Source organism: Pipra filicauda, unplaced genomic scaffold, assembly GCF_003945595.2.
Source record: "Pipra filicauda isolate LSUMZ 115617 unplaced genomic scaffold, ASM394559v2 scaffold9_size5747161_pilon, whole genome shotgun sequence".
Classification (NCBI taxonomy): domain Eukaryota; kingdom Metazoa; phylum Chordata; class Aves; order Passeriformes; family Pipridae; genus Pipra; species Pipra filicauda.
Window position 1 is genome coordinate 1297730 of NW_024105198.1, and position 26096 is coordinate 1323825.

Sequence of the window (26096 nt, forward strand, 5' to 3'; positions counted from 1 at the left end):
TGCTAGCCCTGTTTTGGGTTTGTGCCTTAACTCCTACACCCTGTCAGAGCTGGAGACAGGACTGATCCACCCCTGGCAGCTGCTGGTAGGGTCTGTGAAGCTCTGTGCCCCCTCACCTCCCTACACCAGCTCCACAGGGACATGGCACGTGCTGAGAGCTTGGCTCTGGGTGCACAGGGCTCTGCACAGAGCCTTCCATGGGTGGACACATCAATGAGGAAAGAAGGTCACAGAGAATGGTGGCTCAAGGTGGAGATGTAGTATTTTGGGAGAGGTTTACAAACAGGAGAGAAATTCTAGGAGCTGTGCCCATCCTGCCAGCATCTTATCTGCTGCTGTGGGACTCACACTGCCCCAGGTCAGTGCAGGGCTGCCCCTCTCCCCTCTTGGTTCTCACTTGTCCCGTTTTCCCCTCTTTCCCTCTGCCCGTGCTTTCTGTGCAGTGGACATGGTGACCCTGGCAACAGCCTTGGAAATCTTCAACGAGCACGACCTGCAGCCCAGCGACCGGGCGATGGACGTGGTGGAGGTGATCCACTGCCTGACCGCCCTCTACGAGCGGCTGGAGGAGGAGCGGGGCATCCTGGTGAACGTGCCCCTCTGTGTGGACATGAGCCTCAACTGGCTGCTGAACGTCTTTGACAGGTACCACTCCCCCAGGGCTCCCCTGAGCTGTGGGGCTGCCACGCTTGGAAGGAGACCTCTGTGCTGCTCCTCTGGCTGGGAGTGCTGCCAAAAACGCTCTGGCTGTTAGTGAGGGGGCTGCCTGGTGTGCGCTTGCCTTGCTGACCCCCCTGAAAAAAAAAACCAACCAAACCCAACCTCCAAAGCATTTTCAAACCTGTGCGATATCTCTCCTTGCAGTGGCCGCAGCGGGAAGATGAGGGCTCTCTCCTTCAAGACAGGCATTGCGTGTCTGTGCGGGACAGAGGTCAAGGAGAAGTTTCAGTGTGAGTCCCTTGTCTCCCTTCCCCAGAAACTGGTGTGGAGTAACCTGGGAAACCAGGAGTGCTTCTGTTTTCTGGTTTAGACCTTCTTTGCCCAGGAAGAGCAAAGAAACATCTTTCCTGCAGTGACTAAGCTGCTTGCATCGCCACCTCTCCCTCCCTCCCTGGGCCTACGCCACCTAAATTAGGAGGAGGTTTTTTTGCAGACTGACTGGTGCTGCAGTGTTCTTGCTTGTATGGCACTGTAAGGAACAGAGCAGAAAAGGCACACAGGCAACAGTTATCCAATACTTCCCAGAAGGGGAAAAACCCGGGGGTGCATGTTGGGGAAGTAGGTTTCAGACGAATTAAAGGGAGCTGCTCTCCTTGCTGCATTTTAGCCCTGGTACTCTGCCGTGGAATATTGTGGAGGAGGTGGCATAGGAAGCACCAAGGGATTAAATAAAGGGATTGGGCCAATTCATAGAGGACAGGCTAGCTGTGGCTGTTAAAGAAAAGAGGTGTGTAACCTCTGTCCCAAGAAGACGCTAAACCCCTGGTTATTGAGAGCTGGAAGGATAAGGGTAAAGGTTATTTCCTCTTATTTGAGCTGTCTGCTGGAGATGGTCAGATGGGGTGTGGGATCAGCTGGGTATCAGCCAGGCTGTGTCTCTCCTGCCCGCAGATCTCTTCAGCCAAGTGGCCAACGCTGGGGGACTGTGTGACCAGCGGCACCTCGGTGTCCTGCTCCACGAGGCCATCCAGGTCCCACGGCAGCTCGGGGAGGTGGCAGCGTTCGGGGGCAGCAACGTGGAGCCCAGCATCCGCAGCTGCTTCCGCTTTGTGAGTGCAGGGCCACGGCCACGCTGTCCCTCCGCAGCAGCCGTGCTGGGGACAGGCTCACAGGGGTGCAGAGGGACCTGCGTCCCCCACGGCTGGGTCCTGGCTCTGAGCAGCCCCTTCCTCTGCCTTCCCCAGAGCAACGGGAAGCCTGCCATCGAGGCGTCCCAGTTCCTGGAGTGGGCCAACCTGGAGCCACAGTCCATGGTGTGGCTGGCTGTGCTGCACCGGGTCACCATGGCCGAGCAGGTGAAGCACCAGACCAAGTGCTCCGTCTGCCGGCAGTGCCCCATCAAGGGCTTCAGGTAGGGTTGTGATACGGGACATGGGCCCCCAAGGGGAGGGCATGGTGTCCTGCAGGAGTGAGCTGAGTTTGTTCTGTGCTGTTGGGGAACCTAGAGCTCTGCAGCCAGCAGTGTTTTGGGCAGGGGAGACCCAGGGTCAGCTAAGGGAAAAGAGCAGGATGCTTTTCTGGGACTTCAGCCATCAGCACCGTGGGTCACTGGGATGTGAGAGCAACACAGGCCACCTCTGTGCCCTCCTGCTGACCTCTTCTTGGGCTTCAAACTTGCCTGTTTTTACTGACTTCCACTGCCTCCCTATGGCCTCTTGGCCTCTCCAGGTATCGGAGCCTGAAGCAGTTCAATGTGGATATCTGCCAGACTTGCTTCCTCACCGGCAGAGCCAGCAAGGGCAACAAGCTGCACTACCCCATCATGGAGTACTACACCCCGGTACGGAGCTGGGCAGGGCTGGCAGAGTCCTGGCTCAGAGCAGGTCTGCACTGGCAGCAGCAGCCTTGTGATGTTTAGGCTGGTACAACACGAGAAGTGAATCCCTTGTATAGTTTTTTTATCCCTCTGCATGCTGAGAGTTGCCTGTGTCCCTGTTATTCTGGGGCTCACGGTGAGAGGGATGCACAGCACCAACCAGTGTCCAGCTTGGCTTGTGCCAGATCCCATGTCAGCCTGACAGATCTTCCTTCCATGTGCCCTTAGTGCCTCTTCCTCTGTGGAGCTTGTCCCCAGTCTGAGGGGACTTCTCTACTGTAAGAGCTGACCTGTGCTGCCCCACTTTTCATTAAGTAGCACTTTTGTAATGTTTGTGTCTCTGCAGACCACGTCCAGTGAGAACATGAGAGACTTTGCCACAACGCTGAAGAACAAGTTTCGGTCCAAGCAGTACTTCAGCAAGCACCCACAGAGGGGTTACCTGCCTGTCCAGTCTGTACTCGAGGCTGATTTCTCTGAGACGTGAGTTGGCTGTGCCCTGGGCTGTGTCTTTTGACCCAGCCTGACAGGTGGGCTCCATGGATGGAAGGAGCATTTCAGCTGTGAGACAGAGCTCCCATGGGCAGGCTGGAGGGGGCACTTGTTCCGGGGATGATACAGCACCTAGTTCTTGAAGGAACAGAGATGTCAGTCTCCCTCTCCAGCCTGTCCCAGGCTCTTCTCAGCCCAGTTGAGATCAGGGCAGCCTCTCCAAAGCCTTGCTGACCAGTGTGCCTCTCTTCCAGACCAGCCTCCTCCCCGATGCTGCCACACGCCGACACACACTCCCGGATCGAGCACTTTGCCAGCAGGTACCACCACTGGGCACTGCGGTCACACCAGGGCATGGAGCATGACTTCCATGGGTGTGGAGGGGTTTGGGGGCAGATGTATGGTGAGCTCTTGCTGCTTGCAGCCCCTTCCACCCTTCCCAGCATGCTGCACCTCAGGCAGGGCCAGGCAAATCTGCCTGGGACGTGGCTGATGCCAAGTAAATTGGCAGTAAAGACCATGCACCTGACAGGAGGTGTCGAAGTGATGCAGCAGCTTCCATGGACTGTCCTGTTCTTCCCAGCACTAGCTGCTGGTTGGATTCTCACCAGGCAGATCCCTCAATATCTTGCTCTGTCTGTGTGCTCCCAGTGCTGCTTGCAAGCTTCCCATTGCTGCTGCCTTGTGGTTTGTGGTGCCTCTGCCCTCGCCATGGGGACCCGAGGAGACAAGGAGTTTGTACTTGTAGCTCATGCCCCAGGCTGGACCTGGAATGCTTTCACCCCTTTCTTTTGCTTATGAGAGCAGAGGCTGAGCTTAGTAGGAGCTCAGGGCACAGCAGCAGCCCTTTATTCCAGAGACTGTCATCAGAGCAGCAGTGTATTTTTGTTTTCTAAAAAGAAAAAGCTCTGTAGAACCTGTGAAGAGGGGCAAACTGGTGCAGGCCAGCTGGGAGACCCTGCCAGAAAGGGGTCTTGCAGGGGATGAAATAAGGAGGGTAAACTGAGCAGACATTCTCTGTGGTGTCTCACCCTCAGCAGGGTGTCTCTGACCATATCTCAACCTTTTCCTCTTTCCTCTAGGCTTGCAGAGATGGAAAGCCAGAACTGCTCCTTCTTCAACGATAGCCTGTCCCCTGATGACAGCCTGTGAGTTCTGCCTCCTTTCCCCTCTCACCTCCTGATGAGTCAGAGCTCCTATGGCTCCATCCATGCTTAGCCAGGGCACAGAAATGCTTTCCTTCCCAGTCCCTTTGAGTAAGAGGCTCTTGGGCACCCCCAGCTAGCCAGGGATGCCGAGCCACTTCTGAGCTCTAGGCCTGGAGCAGCCAGAATGAGCTCCCCCACATGAAACCACCTCCCTGCAGGTCCTTCCCCGGGGGCACACAAATCCCATCAGACTGATGTTCTTCACTAAGCTCTTTCTCCCCTTGCTGCAACAGGGATGAGGACCAGTATCTGCTACGCCATTCCAGCCCCATCACTGACAGAGAGCCTGGGGGCAGCCAGCAGGTTCCAGGAAACCTCAACATGGATGACAAGGGAGAGCTGGAGCGAATCCTGGCCCACTTAGAGGATGAAAACAGGTAGAGGCACAGGCAGCTCTGAAAGTGGGGCTCATAGCCTAAGGAGGGGAAGGGACTGGAGAAGCCTGGTGAAGCTGAGTGGAGAAAGGGAATAGCTGCTGGATCTGTAGGTGGGGATTGGAGATGTTGAGTGGGCTGCTTTGGAGGGTGTCCAGGCTAACACATAGGAGCGCTCAGTGAGGGTGTACACTACAAGGAAGGAAAATAACTCTTCCCCAAAATGTTCCTTCTCACATCCCCAGAAGCTGTTCCCTTCCTGAACCACAAACTGGTTGAGTTGAGCTCAGGGCACTCTGTATTTCATGTCCCTGAGCCCCTTGAGAACAGTGGTGGTGCTGCTGCTCTGGACCACATGAGGTGAGGTTCTAGGCAGGGCAGATCAGCTCAAGAGGAGATGATGCTTTCCCTGCCTTTGTTTTCAACCTCTTGGGAAGCATTTGCATATGTGTTTGTGAACTCCCCGAGTGGGGCAGAGCCGCAGACAGGCTGCCCTGCAGAGGAGCATCCTGATCCTCAAGCTTCACAAGCGGCAAAGGTTTGTCTCCGAGTCGTGGGCCATCCCCCGTGTGCAGCTGCCGGGTGTTTCCAGCACTCCCTGGGAAGGAGCGTGGTGATGCTGACACGGACTGTCTTACAGGATCCTCCAGGGAGAGCTGAGGCGTTTGAAGTGGCAGCATGATGAGGCAGTGGAGTCTCCAACCTTGGCTACAGGCTCCCCTGAGTCAGTGCAAGACCCACACAACGACGAGCTCCTGGCGGAAGCGCGAATCCTCCGGCAGCACAAGAGCCGCCTGGAGACCCGCATGCAGATCCTGGAGGACCACAACAAGCAGCTGGAGTCCCAGCTGCACAGGCTGAGGGAGCTGCTGCTGCAGGTGTGCTCAGAGCAAGGATCTGGGACCTTGGGGCAGGCTTTGCCATATCAGAGCTGTGACAATGGCAGAAAGGGATGGTCACAATTGGGGGAAGAAAAGGACAGGGGACTATAACAACCTCCTTTCTCACTCCAGCCTCCAGCAGAGTCAGATGGCAATGGCTCAGCAGCATCCTCCTTGGCTTCATCTCCACATCAGTCTGAGGGAAGCCAGGCAAAGGAGAAAGAGCACAACACCCCTGACACCGAAGCTGCAGGTGAGGATTGGGTTTGGGCTGAGCTCCTGGCCCTGTTCCCTTGGTCCGATGCTGGGGGATGCTGCTTGCACCCTACCAGAGTACTGGTGGTGAGGTGGCTGTCCAGAGAGCCTGCTTACACCCTCCTGCCCTCTTTTCCACTGCAGATGAGGTGGAAGCCAAAACCCAGGAAGTCAGCATGTGCCTGGAAGACATAATGGAGAAGCTGCGGAGCGCCTTCCCCAACTCTCGAGGTACTTGAGTGAAATCCTCCTCTCTCGCTTCTTGCTGCTCCCTCAGATGAGGTTTTCCCCACAGAGCCCTGCCCCGATCCCAGCTTCCCTGCGACAGCTGATGACCCCCAGTGCTTACAGCCAAGAGCTCTGCTGCTGCAGCGCTGCTGGGACTGGTGCGTGGCCTGGGAGCAGAGAGGAGGAGGAGGAGGAGGAGGAGGAGGTTTCACACCTGCAAGGAGAGGCCATCAGAGCTGCCAAGAGTATGGACCAAATAGATGCCCCCAGATGAGGTGCAAGGCAGCCTCCTGCCCTGCTGAAAACCCTGCACCCTGCGGGGTTCCCCACCGTGAAGATGGACAGACCTGCCAGGATCCAGCCTGTAGTGATCACTTTGAGCCACCTCTTGGCTTCCTCCCTGTCCAGACCCCTCCAGGAGAGGTTGAGGCCCCAGTTACCTGGTGAGATGGAAGCGATGATGCAAGCTCTCCTGACTGCTCATGGACAGCTGTTCCCAGCAGGGTTGGAGACTGGGGGATGTGTGTGTGGAAGGCACTCCACTCACCCAGTGGGTTTGGGTGTTGGTCATTCTGCTCGTTCCCTCTTGTGCTCCAGTCCAGGAGCAGCACTTGGTCTTTCACCTTGGGGAGACAGCTTGGTGCCAGCACTAACACGAGGTGGTGGTCTGCCCGTGCAGACTCTTGCCCACTTCCCGCCATCCCCGAGCAGGATCCTGCTGGCTCTGTAGCAGCCCCCTTTAAGCAGGTGGCTCTGGGTCCTATTTTCCTGACCTGTCTATTTCTCTTTCAGGTATGACCTCCCTTATCTAACACCTCCTGTGAGCCAGAGGCTTTTCCTAACCAGCTACCTGGCTGCTTTCCTCCCCCTCCTCTCCCTGCCATGCTCCCTGTGCTGCAGCAGGCCTCGCACAGACTCCCTCTGAGCAGGTTGTGCAGGATGCTTGCCAGCTCCAGAAGATCTCAGGGGAACATAGGCCATGCAGGAGTGGGACTGTGGGCTTCCCAGGAGGCTGGCTTGGTCACTTGGCCACAGTGTCCGAGCCTGGGTGGAGTGGTTTGGAAGAAAGAACTGAAGCCATGAAAACTGCCTGTCTCCCCTGGCACCCAGGGGTTGCTGCCTTTGCCTGCAGCGCTGAGGGGGATGCAGAGCTCAGTCTCCCACTCTTCATTTTTCCCAGAAGCCTCCAGGTTTATGGGCACCAAAACACTCCTGGAGCCACCCAGTTTTTAAAATAACTCTTTATAACAGCATCCAGCTGCCAGCCTTATGGTTCAAGCTCTGCCACTCAAGGCTCTACAGCCAGCCAGGCACGTACCACCTGGAGAGAGTCTGTGAGGTTTATGGAGTAGGGATGAGTCCATGTTAGAGCTTCAGCCCAGCTAGTAGCCTTATATTGAGAGGGTCTTTATAACAGAGCCTTATTGTTTAATGTGCATATATTTCTATATATTATTTATATATTCTGTACTTAAACACTCTCATGGACTCACTCCATTAAATTCTAATACTGGAAGTGTAGCTGCCCTTCACTTTCAGACCAGCCCAACCTGCTCCCCTGGGAACCAGCACCTTCCCTGTTGCTGGTGTTGCAGCAGGGCTGCTGCGAGGGGAGCTCTCGGAGGGCTGGTCCCGCAGCAGGCTCTCCATCCCACCTGGTTTCCTGGGGATCTGTGCCTTTGCCGTGGCACAGAGAGCCTGTCCTGCACAGACCCAGCTCCATCCTTGGGGAGCCTCAGCTCCCGCAGGAAGGGGTTTCTCCAGCTGTACTCCAGCCCTGGGGTTGGTCTGATGCAGGTGCACAGCAGGACAGGTAGGGCACCTCCTTTCTGCCCCCAGGGAGCAGCTGCCTGGCTGCTGTCCCTGCCTTTGAGCTGAGATGGGGGGCTGAAGGCCCCTGTTGGAAGCAGGTGAGTCCTGTGGGTCAGTGGACGGGGGCTGTTGTGCAGGCTGGCAGGGCAGCTCGGGGGTGGGGGTGGCTCCTGGTCCCAAAAGCTCCCTCAGACTGGCTGTCTGGCTGTGTTATGTCGAGAAAGAGGCAGAGTCAGGTGCTGTGGGGTGACCGAGAATGGGGGCTGAGGTGGCTCCGGTGCTCTGGTGCCAGGACAGAGACAGGGCTGTTGTTGCTGGCTGGGATGGGATGCAGTGGTGAGCTGTTTTCAAGGAAGCTGGGACCAGGGCAGTGTGCTCAGGTCCAGGGCTGTGCAGTTGGCTTCAGTGTGCTGGCAGAGACGAGAACAGTGCCCACACCAGGGGTGAGGTGGTGTGAGCCTTTATGCCCATGTGTTCAGCATGTTGTGTACAGTGTCTGCTGGCAGTGGCATGGGTTGCTGTCCTCTCACAGCCGGGTGAGCGGCAGGAGGGCAGTAGCAGTGGTGTTAGGTGTTGGTGTTAGGCTGGCTTTGGGCATGCTGTGTGTCAGCATGGTGAGAGGGACCACAGGCCAGCCCCTGAGACCTGGCTGGACCCCTCTGTTATCCCAATGGCAGGATGGGTGCAGTGTGGGGAGGAGAGAGGTTTGGCCTGAGGATGAGGTGAGAAGTATCCAGCCTGGGGGGAGCTGGAGAAGAAAAAGGGGGCAGAGCTGCATGTCCCAGTGCCAGGTGTGGGGAGCAGAGGTGACCAGGTTGGGCACTTGGGCTGTGTCTGGGAGTTGGGATACGAGATGGGAGCAGGCTGGCTAATGTTCTGGTAACCATGTACTGTGGTGCTGCTGTCCTCACTGCTTTGTGCCATCTCTGCTCTGGAAAGAGAATAAATTTGTATTTATACTGAAACCTGGATGAGTGCTCTGGCCTCTTCTATCCATGCATCTCGTCTGAGTCAGCTCCCATTGCTGTGCCACCCTGGCACAGCTCCTGCAGGGCTGCTGGGACACAGCCTGCACTGTCACCCTGGCTATCAACACCACTTGAGGCAGAAAAGAAGATGAGAGCAGGGCTCCAGGTTCCCCAGACACAGGTGTGTCCCCCAACCACCTTCTTGGTCCTCTCACAGCAAGGTCTGTCCAGAGCCATGTGGCACCTGGGGGCTGGGACAGGGCCTGTGTGGGGACAGTCCCTCTTTCTCATCCAGGAACTTTTGCTGTAGGAAACCCTTCAGCCCTGGGAAGGATGTGGGACAGCAGTGGGATGCTGGGCAGGCAAGGTAGTCCTCTCCTTCCATACTTTCTTTCTGGAGCTGCATTAAATCTTCAGTGCCCAGAGGTGTCCGGGTGCCTCTGCCCTGAGTGCTGCCCGTGTTCACTGTGCCCAGTGAGGAGCTCAGGTGAGGAGCAGCTCAGGGTAAGGCTGGGGGCTCTCAGGCCCTCCCCACTGTGCAGGGTGCAGCCCAGACTGATGGTAAAGCCTGGACAGGACTGATACTTTTATAGCTGGACCTGCTCCACCCCTGTCTGGAAGGGCTGGCGGTGCTGGGCAAAGTCCTGATACGGTGCCACTGCAGGGAAGTTTGGGGACACTCACACAGGAGAGATTCAGGAGCTTAAATGGGTGTGGGTGCTTAAATGCAACCTCCTTAACTGCCTCTTTCAAGAATAACACGAACTGCCCCATCCCTGTGCCACGGGCTCCAGGGCAAGGCGGGAGGTGTGGTCTATGATCAGGGAAGCCGGTCACGTCCAGGAACAACTCCAGCACATGGTGCCAGGGAAGAGCTTTTATTTCTCAGCCAGCAAAGCTCCGTGGCGCCCAGCTGAAAGGCGCTGGAGCCCATGAGTCGGGGCAGGGGTGCAGAGGGCACTGCTGCACAGCAGGGACAGTGGGCTCAGTGATGGCAGGGTTAGGACAGCATTGTTCCCTTGTCACTGCTGGGCCAGACCGAGCCCCAGGGCTCCCTCTCAGGGCACAGAAGCCCTGCTGCCTGTGCTGTGTCTCCTTGTCAGTGCTCTAGCAGCCTTTCCCCCATGCAGGGGTAACTGGCCTTGCTCATCACTGCACTGCCCACTGCCCCCTTCTCTGGCTGCCCCAGAGGTGAAGCTCTCTGGGGGGATGTTCCCTTCCCCAGCATTTTCTCATCTGCTGCCTGCTCGCTGCTCCCTGCAGCTTGCCTCTTCCAGAGCCTCTCCAGGTGTCTCATCCTCCATGTCCTCCATCTCTGGGGACCCCTCAGCTGGCTCCAGCCCCTCACTGGGAGGCCCCGGCTCTGGGGCTCTGTCTGGCTGAGACTGAGCTGCACTCCCTGTGCCAGCTTCCTCTGTCCCACTGGCTCCTTGCTCCAGCCCCTGCTCAATCCCTGCTGCCTCTGTCCCCCCTGATGCCCCACATTGCCCTACACCCAGCCTTTCCATCTCTGCTGATAGACTCTCTTCCTCTTTGTCCTCCTCCACTTTTCCCTTTGCTACCTTCTCTTCCTCTCTCTCCCCTTTTCCCTCCTTTTCTTTTTCCTTTTCCATCTCCTCTCCCTCTTGCAATTTCTCATCTTCCTCTTTTGCCCCCCTCTCTCCCTTCTCCTGCCTCTCCTCTTTTTCTTCCTTTTCTTCCACCTTCTCCACCTCCTCTTCCTCCAATTTTTCATCTTCCTCCTCTGCCCCCTTCTCTACCTTCTCCTCCTCCCCCTCCTCTTCTTCCTTTTCTTCTTCCTTTTCTTCTTCCTCTTCTTCTTCCTCTTCTTCTTCCTCCTCTTCTTCCTTTTCTTCTTCCTCCTCTTCTTCCCTTTCTTCTTCCCTTTCTTCTTCCCTTTCTTCTTCCCTTTCTTCTTCCCTTTCTTCTTCCCTTTCTTCTTCCCTTTCTTCTTCCCTTTCTTCTTCCCTTTCTTCTTCCCTTTCTTCTTCCCTTTCTTCTTCCCTTTCTTCTTCCCTTTCTTCTTCCTCTTCTCCCTCCTCCTCTTTCTCATCTTCCTCCTCTGTTCCCAGGCTCTCTGGCTTTGCCCCACAGGTGCCCAGCTTTATGTCTTCCCCCAGTCCTGTCTGATCCCTCGCTTCCACCTCTGCCCCTGCAGGCTGTCCCTGAGCTGCTTCTCCTTCTGGTGCCACCCCTTCACCCTCAGCCCTGGGGGTCCCTTGTTCTGCTTGGGCAGCCCCTGGTTGTTCTGTTCCTTGGGTCCCTCCATCCCGCTCCCCCTGCCCAGGGCTCTCCTGAACCCCAACCTCCCCCTGAGGTGCCCCATCACCCGCCTCCCTGCTCTCCCTCCCCTTGCTGGCCCGACGACCCTGGGACGACTGGAAGAGCCCCTGGTAGCGCTTCCGATCCTCCACATGCTTCTTCCTCATCCTCTCCCCCAGCTGCTTCAGCTCCTTCTTCACGGCGGCCGCCATGGAGGGGTCAAGGTGAGCCACACGCATAAAGTCCTCCCGCGCCTCCCGCTCGTTCCAGACTGCAGCATGAGCCTTTGCCCGCTTGAAATAGGCCTTGGCATTGTCTGCCAGGAGAGAAGAGCCCCCAGTGGGGGTCCTGCAGCTCAGGGCCACCAGCCACGGGAGCTGGAGAGGCCCTGGGAACCAAGGGACATGAGGCACGAGGAGCAGGGGGATGTGGGGTGAACACACCTGTAAGGGAGGGTAGGGAGACCTGGGCAGCAGGGCACAGGGGGTGCAGGAATCATCATGGAAAGGGGAAAACTGGTGTGGTGGTGGTGGTGGGGGACCTAGAGGTGCCATTGTGGGCAGGGGAAACCAGGGTCGTGGGCACTGTCACAGGCAGGGGAAACTGGGTTCTGCAGTGGATGTGGGGATCCAGGTGACATAGGTACTATCACAGGGAGAGGGACATGGGATGAGCATTGCCACGGATGGGGGATCCAGAGGACAGAGTCCCCGGGAGCAGAGGGTTGGGATGCAGGGCACAGGTACCATTGTGCTTCTGGAGAAGCTCCGTCGTGTGCTCCAGCACCTCGTAGTACTCGCCGAGCTCCAGCTGGCACTGGCAGTAGTTGAGCACCAGGGGTGTGACCAGGCTCTCCAGCTTCAGCCAGTCATCCTCCCATGGCTTCTCCTGCCCCGGGGAGAAACACTGGGTGCTTCGGGGCTATGGTCATCCCCTCCCAGGCACCCAAGACCCACAGGGAAGCGCTCTGAGGCACGACCCAGGCAGGGTTGTCAGGAGGCTCACCTTGGCCTGGAGGTTCCTCAGGCAGATCACAGCCTCCTGGTACTTGGCGGCCGCCTGTGCGAACTCTCTGCGGAGGACGAGGCGATTGCCCTCGCTGTGCAGCACAGGCACTGCTGCCAGCTTCTCCTCCTTGTTCATGGCCCAGGTGTCACGCTTGTACGCTGAGGGCTCCTCCACCTGCACAGGCGGGAGGAGTTGAGCTGCCTGTCCGGGCCGTTCCCGCTCTGGCAGCCATCCCTCCATCCCCCTTACCCGGAACAGCTCCATGATGAAGATGAGGGGCTGCGGCGTCCGCTGCAGCTCGTCCAGGTCAGCATAGCCCGTGCTGTGGTAGTCAAACATGTTGCCCATGCCACAGCGGTGCTTCTGCCCTTCCAGGGGGTCCCGTCCCTCTGTGATCCTCCGCATGCCCCTGGAGACCAGGGCATACATGCCTGTGTGCTGCAAGGAGGGGGAGCACTCCGCTCAGTGCATGGGCACAGTCTGTGCCCCTTCCTCTGGGGCAGCCCCCCTGGTGACCTGTGGCTAAGTGACACCTGTGCCCCCTGTGCTTGCACCAGACAAAGCTGGAGCACCTGTGGGATGCACGGTCCTGTGCCCTGGCTCTACAGGAAGGAGGGAAATGGGCCCCTCACTCACAATGATGTCGCACCAGAACTCTGCCACCTCCCCAATTCTCATGGAGCTGAGCAGCGTCTCCCATATCTCCAGCTTGAACATTTTGCCCACGATGATCTCCATGGGCATTCCAGCTTCCCGGCTGTCATCGATCACCGTCCGCTCAAAGTTGTCCTTCAGCGTCTGGAAGTGGAAGGTGAACTGCCCCGGAGAAAGCCCAGTGTTCAGTCCCCTTGGCAGTCCCAATGACCTGAGCTGTGGGGTCAAGCCTGCTCCCAGCAATGTGCTGGTTTGACTGGCAGCTCTCCCCGTGCAGCAGGAGGTTGTGACTGCTGCCCACTTGTCCGAAGACAGCAGGCGGATGGTGGAGCATCTTAACGCCCATCTGTGCTGCTCCCTATGGATCCCCCTATGGAGAGCCCAGTACAGAGGGTGCTCTCGCAGTATGCATCAGGACCTGGTGGAAACAACAGTGATCTGCCCATACCCAGGGTCTGGGGAATCTCCCAAGAACAACCCACTGGCCCACTTCACTCCTGCTTGAGGAGGAAAGGCAGGAAAGGCAAATTTCAGCAACTCATGGGGACTGCTGAGCTCTAACGGCACCAGGACAGAGGGAAGAGGTGTCACAGGCCCAGTGCAAGGTAAGGCCGTGGGCAAGGTGGCTGCCTGTGCCCAAACCAGCCCTTCCTACACTCTCTTGTGAGGGGTCTCGCTGTACTCCAGACCTGGAGCTCAGCTTACGAACTGTAATGGGCAGGACTGGTGGTGTCAGACCCACTCCCTCTCCCAGGGCCTTGGGGGAACAACAAACAAAGACAATTTACCTTGCTCCCATCCTGCAACTTCGGCAGCTCCCCATGGCCTCCATGCAGAATCTTCTTTTTGACCCCTTCCACGTTCAGAAGGTAGGTTTCCTCCATGGCTGCTCCTGCCAGCCCCCAGGAGCAGCTCACAGGCACGTGCACGTGAGCACGCTCTTGCCCTTCTTGAGCTCCACGTCTTCCTCAGGCTTATCTCTCTTTCTTGGCTATCTGGACACAGCTGTCATCTCCCAGGGCTGCTGCTGACCTTTCCTTTCTGTGCAGGGGGCAGTGCTTGGAAGCCTTCTCCCTTTCGCTTGCCCTTTGGGTTGTGAGAGGGGTGTCCTGCCGTAGCACACACTTGCTGAAGCCCCCGGTGTCCTCCGTTGCCTCCTGTAACCACCGTTCTAATCCTCTTCCCACCCTGTCAGGTTAATCTGGGATTTGCCTGCCTAGTCTGTGAGGAATTACAGAAACTCCCTGTTTAGGAGGCCCTCGTTCCTCCCCCAGAGTGATGGCGCACAGTCACTTTTGACCCAGCCCCACACGGAGCATTTTGAGGAAGGAGCCCAGCAGTGTCCCAGAGGTGCCCAGGAACAGCTCCCTGCCAGGGGCTGTGTGTAGCCAGACCCTCAAGAGACCACACAGGAACAGAGCAGGGCTGGAAATGGTACTTTATTAGAGTTTGCTTAGAGTTTCCTCAAACACAAGAACAAGCTCCTACCAGGCCACAGCCCATCGAGCCCCAGATTCAATAAGATGCAGAAACCAACACTGTGCTGTCCCAGGGTGATCAGTGAGTATTTACAGTAAATCCGGTGCTTTGGCTGCTCTCACAGGCACAGTCCAGTTCTTCAGCTCCACCAGCCAAACCCAGCACAATGGATGCGGAAGCAGCTCTGGACATGGAACCTCTAGCACTGCCCAGCACCACTTCTGGCAGCAGAAGTGTGTGAGTAAAGCAAAGACTTCAGCACGGCAGGTGACCACCACTTTCAGCTCTGCTCACAAAGACCCAAGCCCACTCCTCATTTCTCCATGAGGGACTCCAGCTGCTCCTGCAGGGATGCCATCTGGGAAGAGGGAGAGAGGATTACAGTCAGGCATGGCTGGGACTCTGGGCAGCCCCAGCCTCAGCATTTCTGTGTTCCTGCAGATCTTCTACCCGTGCCAGTGGCTGCTCTGCCTGTGTGTTGCCCGGAGCTGTGCCTGGGCACCTCTGGAACAGAACTGGCACTGCCCACAGGAACTTGGGAGAAAGAACCTCCTGCCTTGGTACCTGGCTGGAACAAAGCTGCCCAGGCAGGAAATCTGCCAAGAGTCTACAGCCACTGCCTTTCTGGTACATGGATGCCAGTGGGTCTGTGTGTCAGCAATCCTGGCAGCTTTAGACTGCTGACTGGACATGTTTTGGCTCACTGCTCCTTAAGAAGGAAGGCTGCAGTCAACCCACTCCCTGTATCTCCTTGTGCCTCAGGAAGCTCCATGCAACTACAGGTGAGGTACAACCCCACCTGACCTGTAATACTGGAGTTCTCAGCAGCTGATGTGGTACAGGATTGGGGAAACTTTGTCAGAGGCCAAGCCTAGAACCACGTTGTGCCCCAGTACTTTCCACTCCACTGTGGGAGCTTCCTCACCTGCTGTTTCTCTCGCTCTTCCTGTTGCTTGAACTCATCCAGGACAGCCTGGAGACGGGTCTGTAGAGACAAACATGCCAAAGCACAGTTACCAGTGAGATCTCAACTGAATGGGTGCTGGCACAACATGTCAAGTAGTGCAGCAAGCCCCAAGCTGCACTGACACCCCCTTATCTCCTCCACTTCCACAGACTGCTTTGCTTCCACAGGGAAATGCTGGAGTGTGTATGACCACACCATAACTATTTTTAATCCAGCATGCAAAGGCCCCTGGCTTTTCCAGGGCAGCAGCTAAATCAGTCTGCTGGATCTAATGGCAAGCCAGTGCTAAGCAGAGGACTTGAAGAGACCCCAGAAGAGCTCTCACCTTGAGGGCCAGGTTCTCCACTTTCATGATGAGATCCTCCTGGCGCTTCCTCCTGTCTTGAGTTTCCTGGAGTTTACTTTTCAGATTGTCAATCTGTTTCTGGATCCCCATGGCTGGAAGGGAGAGTGAGCTCACACCCAGAGCAGCAGCAGAGCTGGGCAGCGCAGCCTGCCTGGCATCCCAACAATTCTGCTGTGCTCTGCCACCCACTCACCAATCTGGTTGGACCCCTCATTCTCCTGCTGCTGCCCATCAGACTCATTCAGCTTGTCCTGCAGCTGTCTCTCCAAGTCTTCCTCAGTGTCCATGATGTTCAGGTCTTCGTCGTCATGATGATCCCTCTCATCTTCGTCCTCGCTGCTGCTGCTGATATCATTAAATATCTCCCGCAGTTCATCGTGTTCTAGGTGGGGGAAAAAGAGTTAAAACACAGCTGATGACCTCCCAGCACCCTCTGCCTGCCAGGGACCACATTACTTAGTAGGTAGGAAGAAAACAAGAGCCCTCCCCACTGCACCTGAGGAGCCGTGGCCTTGCTTGTGTCCCGACATCCCTGGGGAAGAGATGTCCAGGCTGGTGAGTGAACCATGGTTGTCCACTTCTTTTGTTTCATCTTCAGCAATGACTTCCCAGCCTGACAGCAGGAACAAGTGAGTCAAGGGAAAAAGAGGAACGTGGAAGATGTGGTATGATGGAAGAATGCTAAAAACTGCAGGAGATCACTGCCCCTTCAGCAAGTCTGGCCTTGTAGCTAAGGATACCCAGGATGAAACACCCCAGACTCCTTTTTTTGATGACTTCTCCTCTGCTGTTATTACAGTTCCTGCTCAGCACAACAAGAAAGATCACCATGAGGAAACAATAAGCTTTGAACATGGCAAAGATGGGGCTCCCAAAATTCAGTGCCTCTTGTGCGCTTATCTCCCAGTCTCCCCCACCCACGCAGAGCTCAATCTGTCTGTCCTTTCCAGAACCCCCAGGTCACACAGTGTCCTGTCCCACTCTTGAGTTTTTTTCCCCACTGAAAGGATACGGACACTGACAGCTTCGGCATCGGTGCTCAGGAGACGCTTCACCTCTTTTTCCACATCAGGAGACTCAATATACTGGGCCAGAGAGGGGAAAGAGAACAGAGACACTGCTAAATGCCTCGTGCATGTTGCTGGTGCGGGTCAAACCCAACCCTCCACCTCTGGACAGAGCCCTGTTTCAAGGCTCCCTTTTCTTAGAGTTTTCTGCTCAGCATTTGTTTATGCTCAACCAAGAAGTAATTTGTGCACCCCTAAAACAATCCCTCTTTTTTCTGTACAGAGCTCCTCGGTGGGTTGTGTGCTCTTGTTTTTCTGCTCATACTACTTATGAAATAAGACTGTCCATGTGTATGCAGAAAGTCCTTGAGGTGTTGATGGTCAGCTCAACTCCTTCTGATCTCACTCAAAAGATGGTTTACTTTTTCACTTTTAAATTAATCAGGAATCTTCTGCTGTGATCTCTCTCCTGTGGGCTATAAGAACATCTCAAGTAATTTGTTTCCCAAATGTCATGCAAAATCACACTCCATCCTGTTCTCAGAAACTGCAAAGGAGAGAAGAACAAGTCTTCCCAGCCTCAGGGTGCTGCATCTCTCCAACACCTTGCCTGGCTTGTGCATATGCACAGAGACAGTCTCTGAGCTCCATCTGTTGTCACTCCCCCTGCTGAAGTGACAGTTGTACTATTTGTAGCACTGCCTGTTGGGGAAGGGAAAGGGCCAGGCAGAGAGAGAAGATTGGGAAAGCAGGAATGAGTGAAGCCTCATTTCCATGCGAGTCTCCCTTCCTTTCCTCTCTATGAGCAGGAGGAGATATGCTATGGCAAGGCAGCCACAGGAATGAAGTCCAGCAGCAATGCTGCCCCTCAGGAGCATCTTGGAAAACATGGAGGAAGCACTCAAAGAAGTGTTTAAATTTACTACCCTCCCTTCACCCTCATCTCAGGCAAGAAAACGTGCAGGAATGTTAAGAAATCCCATGTTTTCTGGACCAGTAGACAGTTATAGCTCTAATGTCTCTGCCTTCCCATCCCTTGGGTATTGCATCTGCATCTGTGTGAGAAGCAACTCACCTTCTTCTTAGCTGTCTTCCGGAATCGCCTCTTCCGCACGTTTTTCAGGGGAAGAGTGACTGTGACAGAGGAAACAGATTGCATGTGTCAGGCAGATGGCCCAGTGAGGGAAGTGCATGTCAGAAGGGAGGAGACCCTTCAGCAGCAGAGAGAGCCCTGGAAATGGAGCAGCAGCACAGCCAGTACCTGGCAGCTGTGAGTACCCTGCACAGACGTGGGGTATTGAGGTGGAGGAGTTTGGAGGGGTTTGGCACAGTCTCTACTCACTGCCATGGTTCCATATGAATTTCTTCTCTCTGTCCTTGTCCTTCTTCTTGTTTGCCTTGGGGTCAGTGCTCACAGTCTGCTCTTCCAAAGGGGGGTAGAGATCACCATCCACGGTGCAAACAAGCATCTGGAATCCCCACAGAAACGCAAAGGTTTATCGTAAGGCAAGGACACGAGGATGTGAAGGAACAGCATCTGCCCACTGAATGTTGTGAGCCAAAGGGATTCAGGGGCGCAGGGTGTGGGAAACACAGTTTCACACCCAGCTCAGCTGGACACAGCAGCAGTTAAGGTGTCACAAGGACAATCGTATTTCATGCTCTAGAAATGAGGTTTCTAAACACCAAGCGGAATGGGGAATTTCAAACTGCTAATACTGTGAGATACAGAAATTGGCCAAGTTATACTGGATGTCCAGCTGCCAGAGTGTGCAAGGGTTCTCCTGGGGAGGGGAGCAAGGAATTAAGCTGTTGGGGCAGGCAAGAAGGACAGCCCATACCTGGCAAATATCCGCTGTCTTGTAGAAGGTTTTCTTGTCGATGGTTTTTAAGCTCTCGATGATGCAGGGCAGATCCACCAGCTTGGCTGCCAGTGGCACCCGGTCCACACGGACAATCCCATGGCGCCCATCCGCTGTGGAGAGCCATGGGAACAGGTCAGTGCTGTGGCTAAACAGCCACACTGGGCAATACATCCCCAGGCACAGAAACTCCAGAAGACAACACATGCAAGTGGCACAGCTTCACCTGCGGACAGCCAGAGGAGGTTTAAGATGCCCTGGTGCTGCTCACTCACCGTGCAGCTCAATGGTGAGCCTGTCTTTCAGGTTGACATTCCCGGACTGGACCGCTCGCCGCACAGTGGAGGCATATTCCTGGCAAGGTTGGACACACTTACTTCAGGAAAGGGTGTGCTTCCTCCAAGAATCCCCAAAGGCTTCTGCACAACCCACCCAGCTTTAAACACCTGCCAGCCCCATGCAGAATGGCAACTGAAAGAGCCACGATGACAACTGCACCCTCCTCCCAACATCACGTCAGTCCTGTGACTTTGCTGCTCCTGGTGCTCTCCATAGCCCTGGCATGACACAGTGGTGTGAGGGCCCTGACAGACACACCTGCCAGAGCAACGTAGAGTTGGGGAAGTTACAGCTCCCTGCACCAAGCCCTTGTGGTCTCAGCAGGACAGTCACAGAATCCCAGAATGGTTGGGGTGGGAAGGGACCTCTGGAGATCATCCAGTCCAACCTCCCTGCCAAGGCAGGGTCACCTGGAGCAGGTGACACAGGAAGGCACCCAGGTGGGTTTGGAATGTCTCCAGAGAGACATGTCTCCACGACCTCCCTGGGCAGCCTGTTCCAGTGCTCTGCCACCCTCAATGCAAAGAAGTTCTTCCTTGCGTTGAGGTGGAACTTCTTGTGCTTTGTTTTACGGCCACTGCTCCTCGTCCTGTCGCTGGGCACCACTGAAGACAGACTCTCAGCTTCAAGCAACCTAACCAATATCATCGAGGCCACTTACAGCCACAGCAACTGTAGAGCCAGCACTTGCTAAGTCTCCACAACCTAATCCTCTCGGTTATCTCCCGAGCCTCCTGCTCTGTGTGGCAGGAGCTCCTCTCCAAGGGAGGCCTTGAAAAACCCGTCCAGAAGACTGGGAGCGGGCCACCTCGGTCCCAGAGCCTCCAGCCCGCTTCCACGTCCCTGGCCGGACCCGCAGATCCCATCGCTGACTCGCCAAGCCCCCCCAGACGCGGCGATCGCCGGGCAAACGGGGCTGAGCTCGCCGTGACCCGCGCCGGCACCGAGCGGGCTCTCACCGGCGGCAGCCGCAGCACGAACTGGCTCTCGAGCTCGTGCGGGGCATCGTCCTTGCCCTTGCTCATCCTTCCTCCTCCAGCTCGGCAAACGAGACGCGCTCACCCCGCCGCCGCCGAGGCTCCGAGCCCGTCCCCGTTCCCGCGGAAGCCGAGCCCGGTGCCCGCCCCTTCCGCTCCATCCCCGGCCGGTCCCCGCCCCGCCGGGGAAGGCGCCGGGGCCATGGGGGCCGGGTTCGGCCTGGGGCTGGGGCTGGCCCTGGCCTCCAGCGCCTTCATCGGCGGCAGCTTCGTCCTGAAGAAGAAGGGGCTGCTCCGGCTGTGCCGCCGCGGCCGCGCCAGGGCAGGTACGGCCGCTCCGGGCATCGCGACCTGCGAGCCTCGTGTGTCGCTTCGTCCGTGTCGCTTCATCTGAGGCTTTCCTGTTTCTCTTTCTTCCGCACTCAGGGCAAGGAGGGCACGCGTACCTGCGGGAATGGCTCTGGTGGGCAGGGCTGCTGTGCAGTAAGTACCGCGCTCACCCCGCGGTGAGACACGCTTGTGACAGAATGGGTCGTGGCAGGGGCCTTAAGGACCACGAGCAGGGACACCTTCCGCTAGCCCAGGCTGCTCCAAGCCCCGTCTCACCTGGCCTTGGACACTCCCAGGGATGGGGCAGCCACGGCTTCTCTGGGAAACCTGTGCCAGGGCCTCACTGCCCTCACAAGTAAAGGATTTCTCCCTGATATCTAATGTAAACCTGCTCTCTGCCAGTTGGAAGCCATTCCCCCCTATCCTGTCACTACATGCCCTTGTAAACAGTCTCTCTCCAGTTCTCTTCGGGTACTGGAAGGCCACAATTAGGTCACCCCACAGCCTTCTCTTTTAAGAGTGTTTATGGTTGTTTCTAGTCACTTTCATGTTTTATTATGATGGTCATTGTTTGCTTGATTTTTATCCAAGTGTCTGAGGATGATGTTGATCTAATTTTAACTCTAAAATATCCTTAAGTCTCGTGCATTACCAGGTTTCTCTGCTAAGCAGGACCTGAGGAGCTGGTCTAGCTGGGTTGGGTTGAGTGCTTCTGAAGTGGCCTGCACAGAGAATGTTGTGATAACAGAACATCCAGCACTGTTTGATGCTACAGCAATTTCAGCAGCTCCACTTTACACCTTTCAATGTTAAGAACCAACTGTACTTGATTTACCCTTAAAAAAGCTGTAAAAGCAGTTCCAGGAGAAGAACACCTCTTAGAAATACAAACTCCTTTCAGCTTTGTGGCTGTTGTGGCAATAGTTTCCTGTGGTTGCTGCTTGCTGTATAGGCACATGTGACCAAGGATCACCATGCATAACACTGAGCCTTCCCTTCCCAAGAGAACGTGTGTGGGGCTTCTGGTTGTTCTTGCTGGTGCTGTTCTTTCCCAGTTGCATGACATACCTCAGAGAAACACAGGATGCTCAGGTGGAAACCGAGGCTTTTCTGACCAGACTCAAACTTGTATTATGGTAAATTGCTCCTACTTCGATGCTCACCCAACAGAATTTCTCTTCCAGTGGGAGTTGGAGAAGCTGCAAATTTTGCTGCCTATGCCTTTGCCCCTGCAACACTGGTAACTCCGCTGGGTGCTCTAAGTGTCCTTGTTAGGTAAGCAGCCTCAGAAACACCCTCACCTCACCTACTACCCCTGAGTGACGAAAGCAGGTGCTCTGCTTTCCTTCCTCTCTTCTCTCAGGTACTCCCATCTCTTGCCTTAATTAGTTTTGAGTGGATTTTTTCTTACTATCTTTCAGTGCAGTTCTGTCTTCCACCTTCCTCAATGAGCAGCTGAATGTTCATGGGAAGATTGGCTGCATCCTGAGTATCCTGGGCTCCACTGTGATGGTGATCCACGCTCCGCAGGAAGAAGAGGTTTCCAGCCTGGAGTCAATGGCAGAGAAGCTGAAAGATCCAGGTACTAAAATAAAAGGGGTCCTGTCAACTTCAGGCTCAGAACTGACAGTAGAAGGTGGGACACAACTTGGCTAGATTAGTAAGGACTGAACTAAATGGTAATGGAGGTGTTTCTTGTCCTGCAGACACAACTGGAATCATTAGCAGTTACCAAGTGGGCTTTTTTTTTTACTGTCTATGAGGTATAGATGCAAAAATTGAAGAGCAGGGGTGGAGCTGTCAGCAGAAGGGGTTGGCCTGTGGCAGTGCCAGGATAGGAGAGGGAATTCCTGGACACAAGGGTGGCAGTGGTGTGGCTGAGGGAAGGCAGAGGAGGACCTTCAGGCAAAGATGAATGAAATCAATGAGTTACATCCAAGATCAGGTAGTCTTGGTGCTTATGTCAGAGGGTAAATCAAGTTGCAAGGCTTTGATGTGGGCAATAGCACAAATGGCAGAATAAGCCACAAGAGATGGAGGGAGGAAGGAAGCACAGGCAGAAGAGCAAAGCAGAGTAACAGGTAGATGCTGCTGCTCATTAGAAGGAACACTCTGGCAGGGCCTCGCACTCCTGTTATGTGGCACTTTCCTTTTTATCACACCACAGTCTCCAGAGTTCAGCCAGGGCTTCCCAAGCCTTCTGCCACCCTCCTGAGCCTCCTGCAGAACTGGTCAACAAGCCTCCCACCTCTGCTAGTGCCCTGGAGCCTGGCTGTGCCCCTGCCACTACCAGCATGGGCTATATCTGACAGCCTGACTTGTGATTGCACTGTAAAGAGCTGCTGCTGGCTCTGCAGCTTTGCTCAGGCTGCAGACTGACTCTGTTTCCCAACCCCATTCCTTTCAGATGGAGCCAAAAAGACAGACTGATGGGGCAGTTACCCCGTCCTCTGTCTCTGCTTGCTGTCCAGTTACATCTGTCACTGTGTTCTGACAGAGCTCTTTCATTCTTTCCCCAAGGATTCATTGCATTTGCTGTTTGTGTCCTGGTGAGCTCCCTTCTGCTTATCTTTGTGGCTGGACCCCGTTATGGACAGAGCAACGTGCTGGTTTATGTTTTGGTCTGCTCTGCCATTGGCTCACTGTCTGTATCCTGTGTCAAAGGCCTGGGCATTGCCCTCAAAGAACTGTTTTCTGGGAAGCCAGTCCTGAAAGAGCCACTGGGCTGGGTGCTCCTGGTGTGCCTGGTGATCTGCATCAGCATCCAGATCAACTACCTGAACAAAGCCTTGGACATTTTCAACACATCTGTAGTCACACCCGTTTACTACGTGCTGTTCACCACAGCAGTCATGACGTGCTCCACCATCCTCTTCAAGGAGTGGCAGCACATGGTGCTGGACAACGTCGTCGGCTCCATCAGCGGCTTCCTCACCATCGTGTCTGGCATCTTCCTCCTGCACGCCTTCAGGGACATGCCCTTCCCCCCCAGCCTCCTGCCCCTCTTCCTGCAGCCAGGCAGGGCAGACCTACATCCCCCATGGAGCAGTGCAGACAGACACCAGTCCTGTCAGCACCAGCCTCTGCTGCCCTCAGAGGACAAAGGTTCTCAGAGCGCAGAGGAGGAGGAGAAGTGAAAGCGTGTGAGGATGCCTGTGAACTGCTGGCTTTCTGCTCCCACTGCCAAGGCTGAACATGCTGCCTCAGCTGCTGCTGCACTAGCCCGACCTGGCAGTCACCCTCTGCCTGTCCCAGGTGCCACATGGGTGATGTGCCACTGACAGGAGTCTGGCAGAGCCAGCAGCCTCCTGTGGCTCCAGACAGGAGCCCTGGGAAGCGCCCAGTTCCTTGGATCCTGTGCTTCTTCGCTATTCTTTTACGTGAAGAATTGATCTGCCCTCATCAGGACCCAGAACCTGGCTGTGCAGAGACCTGCAGCACTAACACAGTGCTAACCCTGCATGGCAGACCACACCTCTGGGGAGGCCTTGTAGCATTTTTTAAAAACAGGATTAACAGCTACAAAATGATCTAACATGGTGCTAAGGTTGCACAGAGAGAAGATGGATGTCTGGCTTGAAAGGTGACACACACAGAATAGTAATTAAAGATTCCTCTGTCCAAGTACTTGTTTTGCTCACTCTGCTAGAATTTATTTACAGATTCACATCCAAGAACAGAATACAGCCCAAACTGGGAAACTTCAGTGGTGCTGCCACGTGCTGCTGTGGCTCTTCAGAGGGACCAACCTCTTCATGCAACATCTGCTGTGCAGGTTGATGAAGCACCTGCTTACTGTATTCTATTAAAAACTGATCTGTTCAGTTCCTCAAGTGGTGAGTGATACATTTGTACCGAGAGCTGGGCTAGCTGAAAGGTGTGAAGAATCACAGGGGTAGGAAGAACTCTGCGAATGCTCCAGAGAAATTCAAGTTAGGACAGGAGAGGGAACCACTTACTCTGGGAACCTAGTCCTTAGCTATTGAGGTAAGTTTCTGAAAGATAACCAGACAGCTGTGTCCTCACTGATGTGGGTTTATATCAGCACAGCTGTTTAACACATCCTGAATTTGTTCCCAGGAAGGCTTGCTGGCCACAAGCCACTCACAGGTGCTGTCCAGCCCCAGGCTCCCCAGAGCCACACTGCCTTCCCAGAGAGCGGATCAGTTGTTGGTTGTTTTTCCAGTTAGAAGCTCCTCTTTGTGTCCTGGGGGCAGAGGTCCAGAAGACACACCCACGGGCCTCCCACCAGCGACCTCCACAGGTAAAAGTGCACGAGGTGATAAAGCAGCTGGTTAGTTATTTCCTGCTTTCAGTCTCTCTAAAGAAACTACAGGACAGCAGGAGCTGTTAAACCTTTAGGGAAGAAGGGGGAAGGCCACAGACTCTCCCAGAAACAGGTTTGATTCATGGGACCAAATTAATTCAGCAACAAATCACAATTCAGAAAAAAACCCTTCTAGCCAAAGACAATTATGCCCTCTTCCTATTAATTTTACAACAAACAGGATCACTGGGATGGAGGGGGAGTGACAAGAAGGCCAGATTTTCCATTCTCAGCCGTGATCTACCTGAACAAAGGAGAATCTCATGTTAAAAATTGACCCAGTTATTATTTATTACATTACCCAGGGAAAGCAGTTAATGGAGCAAGTCAGCATCGACAGAGTTGTGCTGCAGTGTGAAAATTGGTCACTTGGGCATATGAATGATTTACCTACGGAAGCCTGACAGTATTTTCCAGCGGTGACACTGCCTGGGATGATCACTGTTCCCAAGGAGCTCTTCTGGCTCAGGTGCCTGTCCCAGCCTGGGATGGTGCCTGGGGGGATGTCAGCACGTACCCAGGAGGGCTGGTCTCTGCAGCACTGTTTAAGGCAGCAACCACAGGCTGGCCTCACCCAGAGCCCAGCTTCACATCAGCACTGGAAACACCCATGGAATGAGCATCACCACCCCTCTCCTCAGCCGAGGGGGCACGTCCCAAGTGCAGGGTCCCAGCACAAAGGCAGCCACCGGGAGCGGCACATCACCCCGGCATGGAGCGTCCGTGTCTCTGTTGTGGGCTCTCATCTGGCTGCAGCTTCCCCGAGATGGCATTTAATTAAATCCTAACCCCCTGAGCTGATCCTGGCTCCTTCGGGAGGAGTGGGCCTGGGCCAGGCCTGGCCTGGCAGGGGCTGGGTCCAGCTCAGTCGGACAGGCTCTCCGAGAAGGCCGACTTGGACTTCTGCGTCTGCTCCAGCCGGTTCAGGATGAACTGGCTGGTGTCGATGAAACGCTCCACGCAGTTCACGAAGCACGTCTCGGCCCGGCTGTCCAGCTTCGGGCCCGGCTTGTCCATGCACTTCTCCTGCACACAGGACCTCCTGTTGGTCCCGGGGGCACCGCAGCCCGACCCTGACACCCCCTGCCCCCCCTGCACCGGGGCCGTGCCCCCGGGCATCGCCAGCCCTCGGACGAGATGGCGTCACCCCCCTGCTCGGGATCCTTGTCCTCCCGGGATCCTCATCCCCTCGGGGTCCCCATCCCCTCGGGATCCTCATCTCCTCGAGGTCCTCATCCCCTGGGGGGGTCTCCATCCTCTCAGATCCTCATCTCCTCGGGAGTCCCCATCGCCCCGGGATCCTCATCCTCTCGGGCGCATCTGACAACCCCCTCTCCCTCTCTCCCTGTGCTCACCGGGCCCGGGACCGCTCCCACGGCGGTTCCATTGTGTCCCCATCAGCCTCCCCCTCCTCCCCCCGGCGACACAGCTCTGCGCGGCCTCCCAGCCCTTCTGCCCCACCAGCGCGGCCGTGTCCCCGGAGCCGCCCGCGCCCCGCCCGTACCCAGCACAGCTCGGTCATCTGGTGCACCAGCTGCTGGAAGCGCTGCTTCTGCGTCTCCACCTCGATGAAGCGCTGGAGCTGCGGGTCGGCGCCGCCCAGCCCGGCGCCGGACGGCGAGTCCATGGCGGCCCTGGAGCCCCCCGCTGTCCCCGCGGTGTCCCCCCGGTCCCTCCCGGTGCCGCCGCGCCGCGACCTTCACGTGCCGCCGGTGCCGCGCCCGCCCCTTCCGCCCGCGCCGCGCGTGCGCCCCGCGCCGCGCGCGCCCCCTGCCGGCCGGGAG

The 26096-nt window shown here is 55.9% G+C and overlaps 5 protein-coding genes across 6 annotated transcripts in view; 2 read left to right on the forward strand and 3 right to left on the reverse strand.

Annotated features, from left to right (window-relative positions):
• DRP2 (dystrophin related protein 2) overlaps positions 1-8755 on the forward strand; it is a 28616-nt gene extending 19861 nt beyond the window's left edge. For both annotated transcript variants that reach the window (XM_027725920.2, XM_039378158.1), the window contains 13 exons: positions 444-645; positions 865-950; positions 1612-1769; positions 1905-2071; positions 2389-2500; positions 2883-3019; positions 3283-3348; positions 4111-4176; positions 4470-4613; positions 5251-5488; positions 5624-5744; positions 5891-5977; positions 6767-8755. In XM_027725920.2, the coding sequence (XP_027581721.2) occupies positions 444-645; positions 865-950; positions 1612-1769; positions 1905-2071; positions 2389-2500; positions 2883-3019; positions 3283-3348; positions 4111-4176; positions 4470-4613; positions 5251-5488; positions 5624-5744; positions 5891-5977; positions 6767-6786 (1604 nt within the window). In that variant the 3' untranslated portion in view covers positions 6787-8755. The remainder of the gene's footprint in view (positions 1-443; positions 646-864; positions 951-1611; positions 1770-1904; positions 2072-2388; positions 2501-2882; positions 3020-3282; positions 3349-4110; positions 4177-4469; positions 4614-5250; positions 5489-5623; positions 5745-5890; positions 5978-6766) is intronic.
• Positions 8756-9341: 586 nt separating this feature from the next.
• On the reverse strand, positions 9342-13562 carry LOC113989893 (aryl-hydrocarbon-interacting protein-like 1). The gene is made up of 7 exons (XM_027724841.1): positions 13467-13562; positions 12661-12840; positions 12274-12462; positions 12022-12198; positions 11763-11904; positions 11084-11332; positions 9342-9412 (listed from the first exon to the last, which is right to left on the reverse strand). The coding sequence occupies exons 1-7, from the start codon at positions 13560-13562 to the stop codon at positions 9342-9344; spliced, it is 1104 nt and encodes a 367-aa protein (XP_027580642.1).
• A 536-nt stretch (positions 13563-14098) lies between these two features.
• Positions 14099-19772, reverse strand: TAF7L (TATA-box binding protein associated factor 7 like). The gene is made up of 11 exons (XM_027726104.2): positions 19638-19772; positions 18615-18693; positions 18319-18452; positions 17820-17946; positions 17553-17611; positions 16483-16555; positions 15967-16083; positions 15664-15852; positions 15450-15562; positions 15083-15142; positions 14099-14515 (listed from the first exon to the last, which is right to left on the reverse strand). The coding sequence occupies exons 1-11, from the start codon at positions 19701-19703 to the stop codon at positions 14471-14473; spliced, it is 1062 nt and encodes a 353-aa protein (XP_027581905.1). The 5' UTR covers positions 19704-19772; the 3' UTR covers positions 14099-14470.
• Positions 19773-19847: 75 nt separating this feature from the next.
• Positions 19848-23818, forward strand: LOC113990410 (magnesium transporter NIPA2-like). Its single transcript, XM_027725834.2, has 5 exons — positions 19848-19981; positions 20082-20138; positions 21170-21260; positions 21407-21567; positions 22506-23818. Exons 1-5 carry the CDS (start codon positions 19858-19860, stop codon positions 23120-23122), a joined length of 1050 nt encoding a protein of 349 aa, XP_027581635.1. The 5' UTR covers positions 19848-19857; the 3' UTR covers positions 23123-23818.
• On the reverse strand, positions 23614-26021 carry TIMM8A (translocase of inner mitochondrial membrane 8A). Its single transcript, XM_027725848.2, has 2 exons — positions 25817-26021; positions 23614-25338 (listed from the first exon to the last, which is right to left on the reverse strand). Exons 1-2 carry the CDS (start codon positions 25937-25939, stop codon positions 25177-25179), a joined length of 285 nt encoding a protein of 94 aa, XP_027581649.1. The 5' UTR covers positions 25940-26021; the 3' UTR covers positions 23614-25176.
• Positions 26022-26096: the final 75 nt, after the last annotated feature.